This window comes from Chaetodon auriga, chromosome 10 (assembly GCF_051107435.1).
Source record: "Chaetodon auriga isolate fChaAug3 chromosome 10, fChaAug3.hap1, whole genome shotgun sequence".
NCBI lineage: Eukaryota > Metazoa > Chordata > Actinopteri > Chaetodontiformes > Chaetodontidae > Chaetodon > Chaetodon auriga.
Window position 1 is genome coordinate 23,349,639 of NC_135083.1, and position 23,291 is coordinate 23,372,929.

A 23,291-nucleotide genomic window follows, 5' to 3' on the forward strand; every position below is an offset into this window, starting at 1 on the left:
TGTATGTGTACATATGTGATGAGTGTGTGGCTTGTACCTAACACACTCAATTAGGTGCACACAATGCCGCACCAGAAATAACCAACTGTCAACTGGCATCTCATCTGAGCTCCAGCAGCTTCAGTGCTCTCTCACAGCAATAGATGTCTGACTCTATTAAGAAGGTCTGCCAGGGCGCAGACCAGAAAAAAAGATGACGTAGGACAAGACAGTGAGAAGAATGTGTTTTTGTTTGCGTCTTTGCAAGAAACAATGTTTATTTTGGGGCCAGAGGCAGCTCTCTCTTCTTGTACAGTGCTTATCTGTGTCTATAACTTATCTACTGTCATTTTCTCATTCCCTCTTTGTATGTATGAATGCATATGAGTCTATAAATAGAATTTCCTGTATAGGGAGACACAGTGGTTAAATTCTTTTGGCATGCTGTTTCTCATGCAACTTCAACAGTTATTCAGTTATTTAAAATAGTTTGAAGCAAATGAATGTTGACTCTAAATGATGCACTGTGCAATAAGGGTGCAACTCTTTGTGTGTGTTACAGTAGTAAAGTAGTCCATTATCTGTGAATTTTCAAATCATATCTGACAATCCACATTGGCTTTAAATTTCAACTTTCTTTCCAACTGTGACTCATATTTGCATTTATCATTTTGTAGCACAGCCTACCGTAAATCACCTGGTGCTCAAACAAACTGAAAAAATATTTTATCTTTGCAAACATCATTATCTGTATTCAACAGGAAGCTGGTAGACCAATAATGCAGATTTTAGTAAAAGGGCAACTAAGTGCATCAGCTACTTTAAATGGAAAATGACTTTCACAGACTGAATAGATCCAATCTCTTAGAATCTTTATCGTTTCAATAAAAGGTTTTAATTTACGCTGGAGCTCATCAATTTTTTTGGCTGTACCACCATCAGATCAGCTGAGACACAATTGTTTGTTGGGTTACATAATATTAATTCTGAATGGCTGGGCTGACGACTGGCTCTTCTTCAAGTGCACATTCAAAAATGCTACCAAGATGGCAGGATAGGAAAGACCAATGTAAGCTGCATTCCAAATGACACGCACTGCACTGGGTAATTCCTTTATTTCCTGCCCGACCTCGTCTGCTATGCACAGGTCACTGAATCAGTCACAAAACATTCTGCAGTGTTGCTCCCTCCATCATCTCTTATACATAATGCCTCACCCCAGACCAAACAAAATAAACCTCCTCCAAAAGTCTGTCTTTTTAGTATCTACTGCACAGCGCATCATTTACAGTGTTTGCACTGTAAGAATGAATGGTAGCTCTGAAGGTTTTGGAGTGATTGTAGTCAACATTCACAGCAGTTAAGTCGTATCTACACATCCAGAACTTATCAAGCACTCAAACAGCACAATTCTTTGCCATTGATCTGTGTTCAGTATGCTGCACATCCAACTTTTACATAACATGGCACAATGTTGGGCAGGAGTTCGTTAGTAACGTGTTACTTTTTACAGAAATAATTAATATAAGGGATAAGGGTTAGGGATAAGGGATAAGTTACTTATCCCAGTTAAGGGCCGTCCACACAAAGAATGATAACTAGAACAATAACAATAAATATGTTGTTTTAAAAATCAGTCTAACTTAAGTGGATGGTGGAGTCTAAACGACACCTATAACAGCAAAGACACTGACATCCATCCAAATTTACATCGAGTCATGTTCAACATGGCCCATGACATTGCAGAGACTTATCGCTGAGGTTTCAAAAAATGTGCCCATTTGATAAAACAGCCTTTACAAAGACGTTATCCAAAAGACGGACATTGTGGGATGCAATCGGGCTCACCCTTGGAATTAGTGGTGAGTGTTTTGTTATTATTATTAATGGAAATGAGGAGACTTGGCTTACGTAGCGTAATATTAGGCAGCAAACTGCACAGAAAAAAACCTAATTTTACCTAAGATCTACTGCCAAATGGTCTTTGCACCAATGGGTTCTCTTAAGTTTGTTCTGTCCTCACTGATCGTCCTCTTTGACAATTGCCTGGATGTTGACTTATAGGAAAGTATGAATAAAACTTGTCTTCAAAAGACAACTTGTAACAGAGTGTTGGATTCTACTAACTCTCTTGGTTTTGAAGAATTTCACAAATCAATTTCCTTTTTTGTTTCTCTGCACGACATACAGCAGTAAAGGTCATCAGTGCCCATTTTCCTAAGCTGCTGATAGTCGAGCAGAGTGTGCAGCTTGTGCTTGGTGCCACTGTTTAGAATGTTATCGTTCACCGGTGAGGATTCTCACATGGTTATTGTTACTGCTATAGTTATTCTTGGTGTGGACGCCCTTTACACTTGGTTTGTTTGCCGACACACTCAGAGTTTGATGGAGAGTTGACTTCAGTTTAGTCTCATGTGGACAGACTGCTATGGAACATGGTTGTCTTATTTACATGTTGTATCTTCTTCACAGGCCAAGTGACATTAGCTTGTTCCTCGTTGGAGGGTGTGTGAACAGCAGCTTCACTGTGAGGACAGGACTTGAAAGTCAGCTGTTGATGGTCAGTAAAACCAATATATCATGTGTTTCTAGATGCGATGTGACATGTAGGTGTGGAGGTTGTTTAAAGGCACTGTTGATGGAGTTGGGCTGAATGACTTAATGCAAGCAATTACTTTGCGAATGAATAATTAGTAAAGTAATATAGTTACTTTTTGAATGAGTCATTTGTAATCAGATTTGTCAACTAACTTTCCCAACAATATCAACTAAGGTCACTGCTCATGTGTCATGTTTTGAAGTATTAATTTGGAATATTTCGAAATTTATTGGCAATGTGTTCATTGTTTGGGATATACTGAACATACAGACCAATGATGGAGAAATGGAATACGCTGCAAGATTGAATGAAGAAATTTCTTTGGTTACTTTGATATGTTTTGCTTTGCAAGCTACGCACAGCTCTCTCCCTGTCTGATTTTAAGCACTGACTATTTTATACTCAAAAGACAGATTTTTGGTGTAGAATTTCTACAAATAAAGAATGGTATCATCTATGTTTATGCAAATAGAAAAGGTCCAATGACCATAGTAGCCTCACTAGACTATAGTCAGAACCTTTTCACTACTATGCAAAATAAAATTATATATTGCTGGGAAAACACTGAATAAATATAATCATAATCCAGAAAATAAAACTCAAATCTGTACAGACTGCATGATTTTGTGCTATTTAACACATTCTCTTCCTTGCTAAAACCAAGCACAAGCCTAGAGTAACAAAATTGCTGAAAAATGTTGCCCAGGTATCATTACCTTAAGATACTCTTCTCATTTATCTATCATCTGGCGGACATCAAGTTGAGGTAAAGAATACAATGCACGGCTTTCAATCATAAAACTCAAGGAGAACAGTAAGGAAGTTGATGTTCAGATTACTATTTGTCTGTCTGGATGCTTCAGTGCAGCAGGTACAAGTAACTTTGCATTCACTCCACGAGCAACTACACCCCTGTGCTACAACGTGAAGAATGGTTTGAGCCTGGTGATTGATTGCTGTGGTGTAGCAGAGGCGGACAGATGTGAAGCAAAGCAAGGTGTTGGACCACAGTCAACTTTTCTGCCACTAGAAATGTAGGAAACACAGTGACTGTGGTCAACATCAGCCAGCATTTGACGTTCGCTGAAAATGGATGGACCTCTGACTAGCAGTTGCTTGCAGTGTGAACGCATGTTAAGGGCCACTGTTGTTGACACGGTGGCAGCGGTTGCTAGCAGCGCCAACTTTCACACATATACAACACTGCAATAAAAAGAGGAGAACTGAAACAGACATTCACACTCCCAGCACGTCACTGTCTAAAACTCAACTGTTGTTTCTAAGGTCATAGAAAAGTGTCCGAGCTTGCTGTCGCAGCAGCAGGTGAGAGCGACGCTGCTGCAAGAGATACAGATATGGCCCTATGTTCCTTTAATATCCAGAAAAGTACCCTGCTTTTATTCTGAAAAATGCTCAACAGTTCAAAGGCGTGTTGTTTCTTCAGACACCATGTGTGTCTGTTTTTAACAGGTTTTTTTTTTACTCTTTTTTTGTCTTCCTCTGATTTCCCCAATGTAGAAAAGCTGTCAGCAGTCGGATTTAATGTCCTTTATCTTGTATTCGTCCAACTCTGTCACAGACTGTCTTTGCAGCGCCCATTTTCAAATGCTTGTTAAATGTGAAAAAGAGTTTCTTACATCTTACATGTTCAAGAGGAATCCTGTTCGACATAAAGGTAGAAAAGTACCTAAGTGTGATCTGTGGATCCAATTCATGTGTTTCTGTCTGTGTTTATGCACATACCTACATGAATAGAAAATCAATGCCGGTTTGCATTTGTTCCTGTAAGTGTGTTGGTGTGTGTGCGCACGTGTCACACTGTTTCTGGTAAGCATAGGGTTTCCACAGCATTACTGGGTCCCTGGGCGACTCCACCAATGACAAAGAGCATGCTGGTTGTCTGCAGGAGGGCAGAGGAGCAGCGTGCAGTGGGCATGGGTGCAACATACTCCCAGCGGCGCTTCACCGGGTTGTAGCTCTCCACCGTGCCCAAAGGCGCTGGTTCATTACCTGCAAAATGAAAAGTAGTATGTTAGGATGACAGTCATTGTGCTTCCAATTCAGCATTATCCAAATCAGTTTAGGTAACACCTTTAAACATACAAATTCACAGCTTGATATAGTTATGTTCCTTCCTTGTTCTGAAGTGGAAACAAATAATGGTCAAAAAGATCTAAAACAGCTACGTCTGCTTGACATTCTGCATGTGCAGGTCTGAATTTTACATCTTGACAAAGCCAGTTTGAGAAAGCAGATTTTCAACAACACCAGATACAAATATCTACACTACAAAAAATATTCAGAGCATGATGATTTAAGGCCACTTAAAATTAGTGGGTGGGAGTTTTCCACAGCACCAAAGTTTGCAGTTCCCTAAGCTTTATGGTACATTTAGCATCTTTCCGATGCTAGATTTCAGATTTGATTGTCAATCAAAACATATATTCGTATCGGGCCCCATTCCAACCTTGGGGAAAGGCATTAAATCTTTCAGCAGACTCCTTGCCCAGAATACATGGCTGACATTGGAATGCCTCAGTCATGGGATAAGGTTTTTTGACAACTTCAATATCGTTTAGAAGTGTAAAGAATGCTTTAGGCCTGATGGAGTACATCCAAACATCACTGGTTGCAGACTGCTCAGCACCAACCTGCGTCATGCCCTTGGCATACTGTACCAAAACAAGAATACACAGATAAGTGCCAAGGTCTGTTTGCACAGGCAGAAAACCCCACCAGACCCTGTGCTTTATATCACCCGAGGCCTCCATGTCTGTCTCTTTCCCAGTCAGGGATCCAACACCCCTCATCACCCTCTCCATCTCTTTCTCCAGGGACCCAGCCTCCAGAACAGTCACCTATCAAGGAGTTAGTGAGAGCTACCACACTGAAGCTCAGTCAAATTAAACAGATGCTATGCCGCTTCCTTAAACATACCAGTGATCTTAAACCGCCAGTGGCATGGTCAAACACATCACAGACCATCTGGTACCTGTCTCAGTAATCTGAAATTTGTCAATGTTTTGCTACAGTCATTCCCTCCTATCACAGAGGTCCTACAGTGTGGGGAGTTTCCCCTCCTTTTTCCCTTTTTCGTCTTATGTTTCCCCTCTCCTTCTGTCTCCTGTCTGTCTCTCCCATCAATCAAGACTCACCTGCCGCCATAGTATATAAGCACCGGCTCTCCACTCAGTACTTATTGAATCATCCGTTACGCTACTTAGTAATGACTGAGACTCCTGCTAATATGCATTAGTATATTTTTGCTCCCTTTTTTCTCACTTGCTTGCCTGTCTTCCTGACTCTTGTTTTTGTATGAGCTCAGGTGCCCTGCCTGCCTGTATCTTTGGAAACGACTTGATCTGCTCTCATCTGGCCTACTTCTCAACCAGCCTACCTCAAGCTTGGAAAATCAGTGACCATAAGTTGCTTTCGTTCTCAGTCACAATTAAAGACTTTGAACTTTTACCGATCTCATGTCCTCTCTGCTCAAGTATGGTATTTTGGGTCCTGTCAACTGATAAACCTAACATACAACTGAAATTAGCTATTTTTATGTCAGATCATTGGCAAACAAATCCTTTTTCATCAATGAGCTGATAAGTGCAAAGAACTTGCATTTTATGTTTTTTAATTGAGACCTGGCTTAACAGCACTACTGCTGTAGCTACACTAGGCTTGTCCTAATGCACTCACTTACGACAGGCCAATATCCAACCTTCCATTCATCAGTAAGCCCCTGGATTATATCTGATGTTACGAGTCTTGGTGTTATACTAGACTCAGATCTAAGCTTCAAGTCCCACATCAATAAGGCGACAAAAACGTAATTTTTTCACCTTGGAAACATGGCTAAAGTACTACCATTTTTAATTTAAAATGTGGTACATTACATATTACTTGTTACTGTCATTTGAAAGTAATACATTTACTTTACAAATGTACTGTCTGTGTGGAGTAATGTAATGTAAATGCAATGTAGTATTTACTGACTACACTACGTTTGCATTACTTACACCAAAACAACAGCAGAAGTACAACTAGTGTCATATTTGGCTATCTATTATGGTTATATTATGGGGCTACAGTAAGTTTTGGCATAACCTCGTCTCTATGACAATGTTAGCCTTTCCTATGATTGTTTTTTGTCAGTTTTAGGTCAGTTTTTTATCTAATGTTAGGGATTTTGCTGATGAGCATCAGAGGTGTTTTACTCGCACATCTCACGCAACAGATACGCTCTCATTTTAATCTATACAGCTGTCTGCAGCTGCTCCATGCAGGCTCTCATTCAATTTCACAGGCAAAACCTGATGCATTTATTTATGCCTCAAGTCTATTTTTTGGACAATATGCATGTAAACACAAGGTCAACATCCAATAAAAAGGAAATAATTACATATACATGAATAATTAGATATTTATCTTCATTCTGCAGGGTTGACATCATGGACTGCAAATGAATGCTTGACAGCTGACTTAAGGCTTAATGAGTTAAATGATATGTATGGTAATTAAAATCTTACTACTAATGGATTACATTATTTTGTAGCTGCAAAAAGTAATGTATTACTTTAAAACTTTACTTTTGTAATGCATTAGCCCACACCATGATCATCAAAACTCAGATTTGGTCAAATTTTTGGGACAAACGGGACAGGATTCAGGACAACCGCTCATCAAGTCAGGACTGTCCTGAATTTCTTGAGACGTCTGGTTACCTGATGTATTTTTCTTTATTGTGAAAGATGGCACAAAGATGTAAGTTGAATTACTGCTTTCACATATTTAGAAGGTCTAAGTAGCACACAGAGATGCATTTCTATGCAAATGTTGCACGATATTACTGGATTTAATATGTGCTCCAGGAAAGGTTGACACTAATAGGTTTTCAAAAGAATTACAGTAACTAAACTACAAAGCCAGGGGGTTTATTTCAGCATTTTGATTGAATTCTATCTATGACATGTTAAGTCTCACCAAGGATTCCTCTTCTTTCTAAGGTCTGCTGTGATCTCCTTTTTTCTCCCTCTGTATGCCCCCCGCCTCACTCTTCCTCTCTTTTACCTCAGGTGCAATGCTCACTGTCATTATACATCAGCCAGCACTAAGTTGTTAACGTTTCCATGGAGACCCACATCACAGCATGTCCCCAAATGATATGGAATGGTGGGTGTATGGTGTGTGTGTGTGTGTGTGTGTGTGTGTGTGTGCGTGTGTGGGTTTGCCTGTGAGGACTATTATCATCATTTTGTTGAAAGAACAAAGTGACAGTGCCGAGTCGGCCTTTTCAAAGCTACTCAGGCCTCGGCCTCCTTTATCATTTTTTATGAAGACACACATATGAGCCAAAACACACACACACACACACACACACACACACACACACACGGAGCACAGAAACATATTCCATGCTGCTCTTGATGCTCAAAGGCTTCCTGTCGTTGCTTTGATTCATGTCCAACAGACGTCATGCCAATCCTGTTCCCTCTCTCCTTTTGACCTCCATTCCTCTCCTCTTTACTCCCATCCTTCTTTTCCGTTATCTCCTTTGCCTCTTCTTGCTTTTCTCCATTAAGTTCATTCTTCAATCTTTCTGTCCTTTTTCCACTTTATCGCTCTTAAAGACTGCATGTGCCCTCCTCCTCCTCCTGTGTTCACCTTCAGTCCTCCCCATTAAACCTCTTCTTTTCAACTCTCCTGCTCTCTTTTTGACTCAAATTGTCATCCTTTCTTCTGCTTCTGTCACCCCTCCAACTCTCACCTTGCATTGCATTGGTCTTTGTCTCTCCTGTTCTTTTCCTCTTCTAGAGAGAGCTTTCCTCTCTTTCTTTCCTCTTTTTCTTTCTTTCTTTCTTTCTTTCTTACTGTTTGCATGTCACATACACAGTAGAGTATCTACAGACACACATACATACACACAAATCCACGTGACCCCAGTAAATGGTTGGCACCATGGTGCTTCACATGAACATATTGGCGAAAAATGTCCTTGAACACAGTTGCTTATCAGTCCATGATAATCAGTGTGTTCAAGAAGCTGTTTTTATTGATAAATTGTTGTAATTCACATTTTCTAACTTTACACACCATACCTCACTTTCTTCTTCTTGAGAGAGTGTTAGCATTAACTTAACTGACGCTAATGACCGAAATACATGGGGTACAGACCTGCCAGGACACATTTGCAAGCCTGCAGCAGAGTGCGACCATTATAATCATCTGAAGCTGCTGCGCCTTAAGCCTGTTTTTTCTGTTTTTTTTCTGTGCAGCTATGCAGCCCTCCAATAAAACCTACACAGAACTGCATAAAAAATAAGTACAGGCTGTTCAAAAATGATTAAAATACATATCTCATTTTACCAGAGGCAATGCAATGCAACAACCTATATCATTTCCATTCATTGCACAAATAATTGTGCATTCATCATTCATTAAAATGATCTAGTTAATTAATTCAGCACCAGTTAATATAGCCTACACTTCCGAAGCCTGCATAACTAACTGCATGGCAAAACTCACTATGCACACCGTGAAGCTGGCACGTAACCACACGCTACAAAGAAGGGGTCTATGTAACATGACACATCTGTGCTCCATGAAGCCATAACAGCAAGCTTTCTGCAGACAACAAAGGAGAGTCATGTTGAAGTACTCATTTCAAACCAGCTTCTGCTGCATCAGTTTTGATCTTTCTTGTTTTGGAAGTACATCACTTAAATCACACGAGTGTCCCTCCAAGTTGAATTGGGAATGGTGTTCTTCAAGGTTTGTATTCCCTGTTAGAAAATGATTGTGCATACTCATTTTTGATATACTAACTTGAAAAACAGTCTACTATAAAGATAAGTATGCACTGTATACAATTACTGCCTAATAGGTTGGCATAGGCTCCAGCACCACACCGCTCTCCAAAGGAAAAGCAGGTATAGGTAATGAATTGATAAAATGGACGTATATAGTGAGTATGTAGTATGACTTGACTTGACTTGTAGTCTGACATGCCTGTTGGACTAGTGAGACCATTGTCTGTTACAAAAAAATGCATTATCTCTTTGTCTTTTATTCACTTATTTTGGAGGGTTTTTGAACATTTCTCTGCAAAATGGAAGCTTAGAAATAAGCCCTTGTTAAATTTTAAGGCACTGACGTCAAAACTGACCTTTACTCTTGATTTTTTAGAAAGATTGTTGACTGAATTTTCATCTTGAGGTGAATTATTACTTTCATGCTCCTTCAATATCATTTCTATGTGCCTTTTCAAGCTTGGTGTCCTCATTTAATCCCTTTTGAGACAATGCTCCTCACCTACTGCCGCGAGTTACAGTTGACTCAGAGTCAAAGATTTATTAAAGACCTGTTTTTATAGGTGAAAAGGTGAAGCTCGGAGCAGACCTTAATATTTTTGAAACCTAGAAATCTAGACACCCCACACATAAGCTATTTCCACTGCTACACTGTATGTGTGTCAATTTTTCAGGTCTTCTTATATTGAAAACAGAAGTAGAGATCCATCGCAAAACAAGTTTGCATGGAAGAGTCGAAAAAGCAGAGGAAAAAAGCTAAATTTGAACGTCATAATGGATGGAGACACAAGGGTAAAAGAAAGCTGGAGGTGAGTGAATGCCATCAGAGTGAGATGAACTTCAAGTTAACTGTGGCTTTGCAATGACAACTTGTTTTGTGGCAGTCCATGTCATAGCTGAGATATGTAAGGGTTTGATTGAATGACTGATGGGCCAACTGGCCAACACTGCCATCTCTACAAAATGCCAAGTGACAGAGGAAGGCTAAATCTGGAGGCAATGTTGGATGACCTGAGGTAAGCTGAACTGAACAGATGAACTGTATTATGAAATAATTCTCACTTTGCTTTCCCCACATTAAAAAAAAAGAAAAAAAATGTATCCTTCTATGCGATGTCAAAGGGTCTAGGCTCTGACCCCGTTACTCCCCACAAGGAAAAGCTGAGAACAACAGGGAGTGACAAAGGGAGCATGGGATATATGTTACAGTGAACAGAAAGAGCATGCTAAATGAGAGTAGCGACAGACGCAAGTTAGCTGCCTGAAGTAATGAAAACATCATGATCAGACGGCAAATGATTAAGATCCTTGAACACCACACACTGTATGATCACCACACCAACCGCAACAGACTGCAACTGACAGTCTATGATGTTTTATCGTAACTATAACTCACCCTACAATCATGATGTGTGCTCATGCCTGATGTGACTCACCAATATGGCAAAAACCTGGTGCAAAGTATTTCTCTGAATAACCAAAGTTGTTTTAAAAATGCAGAAAGCCCCAGACAGCATTTCATGCAATTCACGAAGCTTGACTCATTTTACATCTGCTGCAGTCTGTAAGTTTTCCTCCACTGTTTCCATCTCTCAGTGTTACCTTGTCTGAAGCTAACAAGTGTTTATTTTGTCTTTTCTGTTCACCTCTCTCTGACCTCCTGTTGCGCCTGTTTTCAGAGCGCGAGACAATAGCACAGCACGTTGGGTCAAACAGAAGCCACAACAAACCTGCAGCCGAGTGCTAATGTTTGATCTATGCTGAAATAGTGTCATTACATGCCCTCTTTTCAGCACTTACCATATTTTAGCAGGTAATACACAGCACTCCTCCGTGGCCTTCTTGCTTGCTTCCTCTAGTTCTTTGTGACTCATGTTTGTGCAGTATAAGAAACACATGTTTTCAGTGATCAAAGTGCTGCTCAACTTAGTTAACATGATTCACCACAGCATGGGAAGACATGCAGCCGTACACCTGCTCCCAGTACTTAATGACTGAACTGCTGCTCAGTGCAAGCCTGGCTGTCCTCCACACCATCATGCCGTGCCTTAGCAGGGTTCAGGTCAGCCACTGCTAAGTCTCAGCTGGCTGCTGGTTGTGGATTTACCGTCTGAGGCTGACCTGTGGACAGTCATTATCAAGCTAGCTGTGCTGCTTCAGGAGCTTTAAGTGCCAACAGTCCTGGGAGGGGCAGGAAGACCATGTTCAACACCGGACCGATCAGCTTTGACTGCTGACTGCCAGCCATCATCAGACACAAACCCAGTCATTATCCTCCTCAGTGCGCTCTACACAGGGCTTCACTTGATGCTTCAAAGCAGACCAAGCCTTCCTCTATGCTGGAGAGCAGTTGAGAACATGGTGTCCTGCTCTTGTGCCGCTTATGGTCTTTTATTGTAGCTCAGAGAGTTTTCACAAAGCTGCTGAGAGCCACTGTAGAACTGATAGAAAGGGAGGATGACATCACGTTTCTTAAATGACCTTTCTCACTTTGTCTACAGTGATTGGTTGACAGGTGAGCAGACACATGAATGTGAAATAAAACACAGGAGCACAACAAGGAACATAGAAAAATCCATTTCAGTGCAGTTTGTGATTGTTTAATGTACTGTATGTAATGTAATGTAATGTACTTAATGAACTGTTTTGAGCTTAATAAATTGAGTTTTATTTTTATTTTTTTTTACTTTTTTTTATTATTAGCATTACTTTTTAAGTCAATTTATGCCTTTATTAGATAGAAGAGCAGCGTGCTTGCTGATGTTCTAGCTCAGCTGGACTAATTATTAGGCCACACTTCAATACAGCTTGTAAAGTTGTATTCAGTACAACATCCTTCAACAAGGTGCTTCCAACTGCTTTGACTTTCAGTCTGATGCAGTCACCAGTTATCCTAACTCTAATGTCTGTCTACAGTTAAAACTTCAATCAATATGCACCACTCTGCCTCAGTTTATTACTTTATTCATAGTTACTGTTCTGTATTGAAATGTGATGGTATCTGCACACATACAAACCCTAACAGAGACAGCACCGTTGTATGGAACTTCTGTTTAAAACACTATGCTGACATCAGAGCCAGTAGTAAATAGCCAAAGGGCTTGGCAATATAATATTGTTCTCTCAAGGATCACAATGAACTGGCCAGTCACATCAGGAGCTGGCCTGCTAGGTGCCGAAATGACCAAACGGTCTCACATGGCCTGCGGGTTCTCACATTTTGGAAAACATGGAAATGGTTACTTTCCTACCTGAAAAGATGATAGAACTGCCTTTAACTTTTCTCAAACCAAGGAGCTTGTTTTAGTTCTGAATGCTTTGTGAATTACTCGAAGACCAAACACAGATTCTTAAGGTTAGGACTGATACCCCTTCTCTTTAACAGTCTCTCCTAACTCAGCTAGTTGGAGCTACTTTTTGTCTGAGGATGTTTTGTGAATACAGCCCCTGAACAACAATGTTTTAACATTTAAATACCAATACCACAGTTTGTTAGCCTGTCATATTGTAATGTCATCTGTGGAAACTTTTGCATCTCTGTTATCTACAAGCCTTTGCATGGTGACTGTTGAAATGCCACTTTGCATTAACACAGAACAGCAGCATTACTCAGAATGTAGCTGCAGATACGGAGCCTTTCAAAATGTAAAAATACAGGGATTTGCTCACTTTATGGGGGGGGGGGGGGTGTTAAGCCACATTAAGTTGATATATTTTTATGTCTTTGTCATTGTGTTATTTCTGGCTTGTAGCCTTCCTTTAATAATATCATCCACTGCAATAGGCTTAAATGTTTTATGAGGGAATGAGTTATGTCAGAGATGATGATGTTAAAACCATGTTAAAAATGTTGAGAGGCACAAATAAAGAAAACAACGCATGAATGCATGAAGTTTAGGAGGAACGTATATGCACAATGTGTGTATGATAAAGTATATGTGAATGCTGTATTTGGTTTTGTGTGTGTGCACACACATTGTGACAAATGGTCTGTTAATGAAATGATATGGCTGAGCATATAATTGCATCTCAAGTCAGTCATCTCTGACGAGTTGTATCTAATTACAATTTACACACAGATATCGAAGTTGTCTCGTGTTCGGCGTGAACAGGGTAGTGCTGCAAAAATAAAGAGGCAGTGCAGAAGAGCTGCACTGATACAGGGTGTGTGGGCAGAGGTGGTGCAGACTGTCACATTACAGTCACTCTAATGGAAAAACCTGAGTGGCTTCTTTGTGTGCTTGAGATTTTTAAAGGGAATTTTAAGGGATTTGATGCATTTGTACATTTTACACTATCATGCTCAAGCACAGAAGAGCAATAAAGAAAAAGAAAGTGCCTTTAAATGTTGCTAAAATGGCTTATGCCTTCCCCAGGGCAACTGTTGAATTTGTAATACCGTATACAGAGCTAGCAACCAAACTAAAAGCCTGCAGAGGAAAAAACTTTCTTGGATTGGATTTGTTTTTCTTCAGAGCTCTTGAGGTCGGGGAATAAACTATAACAAAACCATATTTTCACCATACAAGAAAGTGGTGTCTGGCAGTGAATCAGTAAGCATAGAGGAGTCGTCTGCTTTTGGGTTTTTCACTTAAGCCTTTTTTGACAAAAAAAGAATCTCTTTTGAACTCTGGCCTAAAAGGCCTAAGAATAAATAACAAATACACAGCATCACAATAAGAAAGTTCACTCATTGCAGTGCTTAGCTGGAAAACAAGTACTGTATAGAGAAATTAATAGAGGACCTAATATTGATCCTTGTGTGATACTTTTATCAACCATCCAGGAACATGATGTGAAGCAGTCATGAGCTGAATCAATGGAATGTAACTTGTTTTACAACAGGATCAAAAATCTTGGATGATCTACAAAGAGTGCAGACCAATGCCGCTTTTTAATGAAGTGAGTTCATTTATACTGTGCATACGTAAAACTTACATTAAGGCAGGTATACCGGATGAGCGTCTCTGTATATACACCTGCATTACAGACCCTCTTTGGTATTTGTGGATGTTCCTCTGTTATTTCCCAAATCGAAAGGGTTGGAAATGTGCCATAAACCAGCTATGACTCACAAGCTCAAAATATCCCCCATGGATTAGATGGCGAGCCAGCCTCACAGCTGACACTCAAGAGAAAAATAAAACACATCTATCTCGTTTCCTCTCATTCTTCTTCACTTATTTTCACCTTAGCAAACACAGGCAAACACACACGTCCATTTCCTTCTTGTTTCTCACTCAGTCATCTCTTTCCCTTCTCTCTCTGTTGCCTGCAGATTTTCCATCTCTCCAGATTGATGTTTTCCTCTCTTTTTCTCTCTCTCTCACACACACACACACACACACACACACACACACACACACACGCACGCACACGTGCACACACACACACACACAGTCGTAGCAGATGTCAGGCCACATTACTGGCTGTCACTCTGAGCTGTGGACAGTAAAAAAAAACAGCTGAAGTGTATTAGGCTGACATGGGCTGGGTTAAAAATAATCTCAGGCTTGAGATGTAAACAACTATTTAAAGACAGCATTTTTAAACATCTCTATAAGACTGGTAATGCAAGTGAGCGTAATAAAGTTAGATTAATAAGATCATGGTTGCGATAATTAGCCTTAGTGTCATGCATTATGCATAGTTTGTTAAAGAATCTTGAAGATTTCAGTCCCGGTTGATTTGGTGACACCTGTAGTTACTGCTGGCAACAGCAAATGCAATTTAATACTACAAATGACAAAACTCCAGGGGCCGCAAAACAAATTATTGTCACGTCAATAAAGAAAGCAGTAATCAGCCTTTTTCCAGCATTCTGGAAGCAACCGTGATCTGTTTTTGTTCTGCACACTGAGCCTGTGGAAGGCAAAGCACAGTGAAACTGAAAGGAGTTTGTTACATCACTGAGAAGTTGGAGGTGCAGCCTGTGGCTCTTCATCAAACAGCTCACTGTGGCTACTCCATCATTACTCTCTGCAATATTTCCACTTTTTATTATGACTTCTTCATAATAAAGGTCAACTAAAGGAAATGTTTGGTTTGCATTAGCAGTAATTTAATACAGCATTTTTTCCGGCAATGTCGTCGCTGACACCCAGGTCATAATACTGCAAATATACAAATATTGCAATACTTTCATCAGTGGACCATAGACTCACTCACCATTGAGTTACCTCATTCAGCGATAGACATTTGACTTAACAGACATTTATTTATACAAAAATCTTCAAGATTCTAACTTTAAGGCTAGTGTCGCTCCCTGTAAACTGTTAATTACTGTGGCACAGATGGTTTCTGCATCTCTGGTTTCATGTTTTGTCCTTGACATTGTTGAAGAGGGTAAATGAACTCTAAGGGGCTTTAGCTCCCCTGTATGTAAAAACAGAGAACTCTTCCTGCTTTGTGCCATAAAGCATCACAAGTATATAAGAGTATAAAATAAGAGTATAAAAGTTGGTAAAATAATCTCAGACTTGGTCTCATATTTTGATAGAATATCTCAACATTGATGTGGTTGTGATTTATAGATAACAAGACATTAAGATGTAATAGTAAAATAATAATTCATTCACATTCATCATGGGCTGTGTTTGTGTGTTTATGAACAGACATTCATGTGGGAATACATGGTTTATGAATCTGTCGATACATTGCACTGTATATCACTGGAGTTTACTGCACCTTGTGTGTAATGTATGTGTGTGTGTGTTTAATCTTGCTGATGCGTGCAGGTATACAAAAAAGGAGAGTCAATATCTGCTTAACAGGCATGTCATCGAGGATAAAGGCTGACCTGTGATTCATGTGTAGCACTGCTCAGTCTCTCTTCACACTATATTTAGTTTAACAAATGCAGCTCAGTCATGGAGAAAATGGAAAGCTAATGGGAAATTAATTTGGTCTTGTGTGAGCATGTGTATGGTGTGTGTGTGTGTGGTGTGTGTGATGAATGAGTGGTGAGTTGTGTTGTTTGACTCGTTGTTAACAGTGAAGTCGGCACTAATAACTTTATGTGTGTTCATGGGCAGATGAAGCCAACTGTGAGCAGCGGGGTAATATCTTCAATTATCAGTAAAGAAAACAGTTTGAGCTAGCGAGTGATAGGAATGATAGTAATTACTGTAATTCTGTGAAACTACCATCTTTTCACCAGGTGATGTTTTCAGCCTCTGTATTTTGTCTTAGGACTGTCATCATCAAAACACTTTTAAACATGAAGAAGTTTTTTTCTCCTTTTCAAATTGTCTTGATATCATGATAGTATTATATAGTATGGGTCATCAGTTTTAGACAGTTTATTGAGGCATTCACAAAACAGGAGCCACATCTTAATGATCAATAATAAGAATCATTTTAAATTTAGTTTTAGTTTTAGTCCCTGAACTGAAAATTGTAGTTGGTTTAAGTCACATTTTAGTTTTTTATTTTGTTTTCGTCAAGAATTAGTCCATGGAGTCCAGTTTTTGTTTAATTTTAGCCAAAAGTTTTAGTCATAATTTTCTCAGACAGTTTCATGATGCTGTAATGGATTTTAAACTATGCATTTGGTCAGTAGGCTGAGAATGTGTCACTGACTTACCATACTTTTCTAAATCATATAAAAATGAATGCCTAAAGTGTGCTAGATAAAGTTCAATAAAACAAGTGTGTTTCCTCACAGGTCAGCCTCTTTATTTTCTGCACACACGGCGCTGTGACTGGGTGTACAGTAAAAGTGAAGCAGACCCTGCAGACATGGCACACTGCCCTCTTCATCTGCAGACAACCTGGAGAAATACAAATACTGTGAAATGATTTGGTCCAACTTATATTCCTACTCATTGACTGGGGGGGGCGTCTCTGCTCTTCCTTCCCACCTGACATGCTGGTGAAGATGAGGCAGTCATCTTTGAGTGGCCAGCAGCAGCTAAAATAGTTTCTTACGGCTTTTAACTAGCTAGCTTAGACGACATGTGAACATTAGCTTGCCTCGTTGTTATCTATCAGCGGGCACCTGACATCCACCTGGCACGTACCAAGCAGGGGGAAAAACATCCAATGAGATGGGGCAGTGAGAGAATTTGCAGAAGTGATTGGTTAAAAATGAAAACACAACCAGGTCGTCATCCCTTTTTCAACTTTTTTGTCTCGTCTTTACTCGCCAGGGCATTACAGGGATTTCACTGTAATTTTTGTTTTCAATATTTTTTTCATTTACGTTAAAATTTAGTCATGCAATAAAATGACGTCAACGAATACTTATCGTCTGAATTTTCGTTGACAAAATTAACACTGTTTCCATGTCGCTGCTGTTATGATAATAATAGACCCTATTTGTCAGACGCCTGATGTGAAAAACACTGAACCTCAAATTCAAAAGGACTGCTGTAACACAGATCAGTTTAATCATGGTACATCATAACAACCCTTCCCCTCTAGGAGAGACTCAGTATTTTTGCTTAAGTTTTTGCCTTCAAATAGTTCTGACATAGATTCATTTCATCTCTGAATTAATATGCAGTGTAATCACTAGCCAGTGTATTATTTCATGAGTGGGGCAATGAAAATAATTAAAATGATTTACAGACTGTAAGGATAGTTTGTAATATTAGTTTAAGCCACACATGGCTGTTAAAGTAAACAGAAAATATAAAACGGCAGAATAACAAAATTATTACACAGGCGAGTGACCTCAGCTCTAATGTAGTCACAGACTGTCGCTCAGACTTGTGCATGCAGGGCGATGTTTCTCTTTATATGCTTCTCCGGAACCGCTGATCTAAACTACTTCACACTCAACACTGCACTTCCTTGGGTCTCCAGCAACACACCCACCAAGTGTGAAGTGGATTGAGAGAACCGTTGTAAAGAGAAGTGAAGTCAGAAACACACAGACACATAGACACAGAGATTCTTTCCTTCATAGTTGGATGAAGAGAGCTGAGCCTGTGAATTCATTTGAATAATGTCTACTCTGAATTTGAAAGGAGTTTTCTCAAGTCAGAAAATAACCTCTGCCTGGCCTCAGAGACTACAGCTTTGTAATGGAAAGTTACAAACTGGCAAAAAATACACCTGGGAAAATTTAAAGGTACGTCCATTGACAGACAAAAGGTGCTGCAACACTGCAAATCAGTCACACGATGACCCGTCTTGTTGTTCTGTCCCCTCTCTTTCCATTCATCTTGAATCAAGCACAGCGCTGCAATCAACTGACAGAAAAGAATGACTGACGACGACGGACAAAAGAACGGCTGCACTGACCCAGACCACCAGCTGCGATTACTCTTCCTCCCAGGCAGCCCACCACAAAGTCAGCCCTCTTCTCCCTCATCCTGGATGTTCGGCTGGGTTTGATCCAGATACCTGCAAGAGGTGAGAGGACACAAGACATGTATCACAACAGAAAATGGAAGTTTCCATTCGCGATGGGATTTCAAAGAACACCAGCGCAACACAGCCAAAAGTATGGTGACACCCAAACATTACATCCACATCAAACTGTTAAACATTTCATTCCAAAAAAACAAAAACATGGGCTTTAATCTGCTGCCTCCACTCCTCTGGTTTCAGGTTTTTCACCAGTGTTTGGAACCCGGCTGCAGGGATTTGGTCCCATTCAGACACCAGAGCCTTAGTGAGGTCTGACACTGAGGTTAGGTGATAAAGTCTGGCTCAAAGTGGGTGTTTCACTTCATCCCAGAGGTGTTGGAAAGGGTTGAAGTCAGTGCTCGTGCAGCCCAGTCACGTTCTTTCACACCAAAAAAACATTTCTGTATGGGCTCAGCTTTGTGCAGAGGTGCACTGTTATGTTTACTCCCACTGACGAAATATTTGTTCAGTCAGTAGTTTATTTTTATTTGATTGTTCTGATCAAAATTGTTGAAGACCTGTGATAAGCTGTTCAGGCTTTTGGCCTCACTTGCATATTCTGTTAGCATTTATATTGTCTTGTTAATGTTCTTTTTTTATGTGATATTAAATAAATAAAAATAAAACTGTTGCAACAAAGTTTGTTTCATTTATTTTAGTTCAAGTTAAGTTCAACATTTAGCTCTAAGGAAGCTATGGAGGGGGCTGGAATTGCTCAGCAAAGCTGAAATTAGTTTTATTTTATCCCAATAGTATTTTTGTGTACTGGACACCAAACTGGATAGCCAAAATAAAATAAAAAAAAACAACTCTGGATGATTCAATACTTAATAGAAAAGTTCAAGATCTTGGGAAATAAACTTTTTGCTTTTCTGAGGAGAATAAGATAACATTGGAGCTCTAGCCAGCCGGCAGTTAGCTTAGCTTAACATAACATCTTGAAGAGGAAAACCCCTGGCCAGCCTCTGTCCAGAGCTGACAAGAAAATCTGCCTGCCAGCACTTCTACAGCTCACTATTTAACAAGATGTGTCTCATCTGTCTCCTCTGCTTCCAGTCTATATGCTAAGATAAGCTAGCTCCAGGTTTATCCTCATGCACACACACAAGAGTGGTATTGATCTGTTCACCTACTCCTCATCAAGAAAGTGAACAAGTGCATTTCCCAAAATGTTAAACTATTCCTTCAACACAGAGTCCATGAAGAATGTATTTTGTGATCATTTAATGCATCTTTGTCTTCATGGCTACCAGAAAATGCAAAGTTGACAATCCTGAACTAATGGAGGAGGTCACTGCTAGACAGAGGGAGAGACAGCAAGAGTCAAAGGTAAGATGAAGAGGAAAGAGAGGAAGAAGGAAATGGAGTACATTACAGAGAGATCTGTAATTGACAGCACAACAAGGTCTGCTTCAGGGGCTTCCTCCCTCTCCACCTTCCCCCTCTCTTTCTTCCTCTGGCTTGAAACCCACTCCTCATCAGCAGATTAAATTTCTATATTTGGGACAGCGATACAGTGATGGTGACACATCCCCTTTCTCACTCTTTCATGTCTCCTCTACAAAGAGCCTCGGCAAGAGAAATAAGCTGCACATTCATGCAAATGCAACAAGCTACACCTCAGCACAGGCTGTAAGAAAGTACCCATCAGTTCAGACTGTGGTGCTCTTTTCCCTGTGGCGGTGCAACGTCCCAGTCTTACATGATAGTTTTTCTTTTGTGGTGTAGTACTTTAAAATTCACACCAACACAAGTGCAGCTGATGTTAATGGGAATGTTTTTGCAGGTATTTGGTCTCAAACCAACAACACTGATCAAATCCAAGAAACACTTAAAAGAGGTGATGGAGGGCTTTGTGAGACTAAGCACCTTGGTAGCAGATAGAGGTGCATCAATCAGTGGATAGATGGATGAGTGAACCAATGAATTGCTATGGCAACACAATATGCTTAGTTTCACATTGTCTCACAGGTGCAGCACTGAATGGTCACCAGGGTGCAGTTATCTCACCTAACAGAAAGGTGTTAGTCTGTAAGTGGACCTCTACTGCAGCCAAGTCTGCCAGCATGGGGAAAACATACTGGAAATTAAAACACAGCAGATGGTAGAAAGAAAACTGGCTGTAAAGCACCATTACTTTAACAATTTACCTTTAACAATTGTTTAAGTTGTTCAAGCGGGTGCTGTTTTATTTTTGTTCTCCATCATTGATGCATACACACTATTGGTACTTTCTCATTTGCAGCAATTTCTGAACTGCATATAAGATTTGACATGCATCACTGCCAAACAGCGTTAAAAGAAAACATCGCTTTGGTGGAGAAAATGATTTTCTTTCTGTTCGTTAGCAGTAATGACATGAAAGGACAAGAGGATTAAAAAAAGCTCTTACAAAATTAAGGAATCTACACATTTTCAAAGATGTTCCTCATGTTCAACATGATTAGTAAATTTGATTTCCTGCAAACAATGAAAGGCTTGAGGAGAGGAGAGGAGAGGAGAGGAGAGGAGAGGAGGAGAGGAGAGGGAAGGACAGGACAGGAGGGAGGAGAGGAGAGGTATATTTTTGAGATAACATAAATGGGCAGCAGAGCTGCTGTAGTGCCGGCTGTAGGGAAGTCATGGCAGAGTTGCAGAGCAGCTAAATGGTAATCTCTGAGTCAGAGGAGGGGGAGGGAGAGTCACCAGCAGCTCACTAATAAATATGCCGCCTGCAAGACATCAGCTATTCAGCCAGCCAGATAACGTACAAATATAGTGAAGATATATGGGAAGAGAGGAGTGAGCAGTTGAGCTTTCAAACAGGCCTGCAAGCTCGTAACTTTTGCTCTTCCCCTCTTCTTCCCAGTGCCATCTGTACATAAACTGGCAGAAAGAGTCATGACAGTGCTGTTGTCTCAGTTATCCCTAGATTCAATTCAGCCTCTGCACTTTTCCTCTGATTTTCTGATAAATGTGAGTGTGTGTCTGGTTATTTAATGTTTATTTTAATATAGACAAGCATATAACATGCATCATTGCCACATACCAGAGCATTTATAGCCTAAGCTACTGTAGTTTCTAATGCTAGTGCATTGATGGGCCTTTTAAATACACGAAAAACAACAAAAGATCACCAAACTCTATGACAATCACAGATCATTCATGACTACGTGCCTGATCCTTTTTCATAGCTGTTTCAACTTGAGTGTGAAATGACCTCATTTATGGTCAATTTTGATATCTGTGGGTGAGGAGGGTTTATGCACCAAATCAAAAAAAGATGTGTGTCCGAAGAAGGTTTCATGAAAGGACATCTTAAAGTCTCCCATGGATTCACTGAGTCACTGAGCCAGAGAGGCACCATCATGCCGCTGAGCACCTGGTTATTTAGATATTTATGGACTGATCAAAAAACATGGGCATCCACAGCATTAGTGTTAGATTGCTATTGACTCGCACTGGACAGTTAAAAACAAACGCAGCAGAAGTTTTGGGTGTGTCAAGCAGCAACTAATGTAGCCTCGAGTTGAGCAGTCATGAGGAGTAGGCTACAGAGGACTGGTGAGCTCATTTCTTTCTAACTCTGGACCTGCAGATTGTTTTCATTGTCAATCGGTCTTCAGCCAAACCTGACACTGCCATCACTTGAGGCAATTTATCAGACTTCACACAGCTCCCTCTGGAGCCACAAAAGGCTTTATACAACTTTCAACTCCCCAACACCTGTAAAAAGACAAAATGCGCGTACTCTCCCTTTAAGGCAGCTATGTAACATCCTCAGCTCACATCCTGCCAGGGACATTTGTTGCATTGTTGCACTATTACATTATCATTGTGAGAGGTTTGATTGTTGTAGAAGCTGGGTGTGACCAGGAACTTGTCTTCTTTCATTGTTGACACAAACATGTCCGCTCTTTGTAAGAATGAGTACAACACTACAAATGTCGCCCAAACCCAGAGCGACCATTGGAAAGGCTGAGCTATGACACTTTTGTCTTGAGACATAGTGTATGTACATGTTGGAAAGAGAAATTCTCGTTTTTAATAATAACTCACTCTTCACAGTTACAAAGGCAGAATTTGAACCATTATGGAGTTTTATGGGAGAAGTTCAACTGGAGAGTTTATGAGGATGTTATGGTGCCTTATATCTCCCATAACATTACCTTCATCAAATGAGAGAGTGAGTTTGATGTAAACAGTAAATGCACTTCACAATTTTTGCACACACACATCAATTACAGTGAGCTGCCATGCAAGGTGCTGGCCTAACCACTGGGACATCACTGTCTTGCTCAAAGACACTCTGACATGTCTGCAGGAGGAGCTGGAGATCGAACCATCCACCCTGTGATTGATGGTCGACCCGCTGTTCTCCCTGAGCCACAGCGGGCCCACACTTATGTATGTGTTCTCACATGGTAGCATTCTCATACTCAGCCTCTCACAAAGCTTGTCAAGCAAAAAGCTGCAGAGAGACAGAGTGAAGCATTCTCCCACACTAAAAGGAAAACTCACATGCAGCATTTTTCACTGCTGCTTTAACCTACTAAAGGACAAATGAGTCA

The 23,291-nt window shown here is 40.2% G+C and overlaps 1 protein-coding gene across 2 annotated transcripts in view; it reads right to left on the reverse strand.

Annotated features, from left to right (window-relative positions):
- Positions 1-4,070: 4,070 nt before the first annotated feature.
- The window catches only part of klhdc8b (kelch domain containing 8B), a 174,966-nt gene continuing 155,745 nt past the window's right edge, over positions 4,071-23,291 (reverse strand). For both annotated transcript variants that reach the window (XM_076740372.1, XM_076740371.1), the window contains 2 exons: positions 18,634-18,735; positions 4,071-4,588 (listed from right to left, as the gene is read on the reverse strand). In XM_076740372.1, the coding sequence (XP_076596487.1) occupies positions 4,392-4,588; positions 18,634-18,735 (299 nt within the window). In that variant the 3' untranslated portion in view covers positions 4,071-4,391. The remainder of the gene's footprint in view (positions 4,589-18,633; positions 18,736-23,291) is intronic.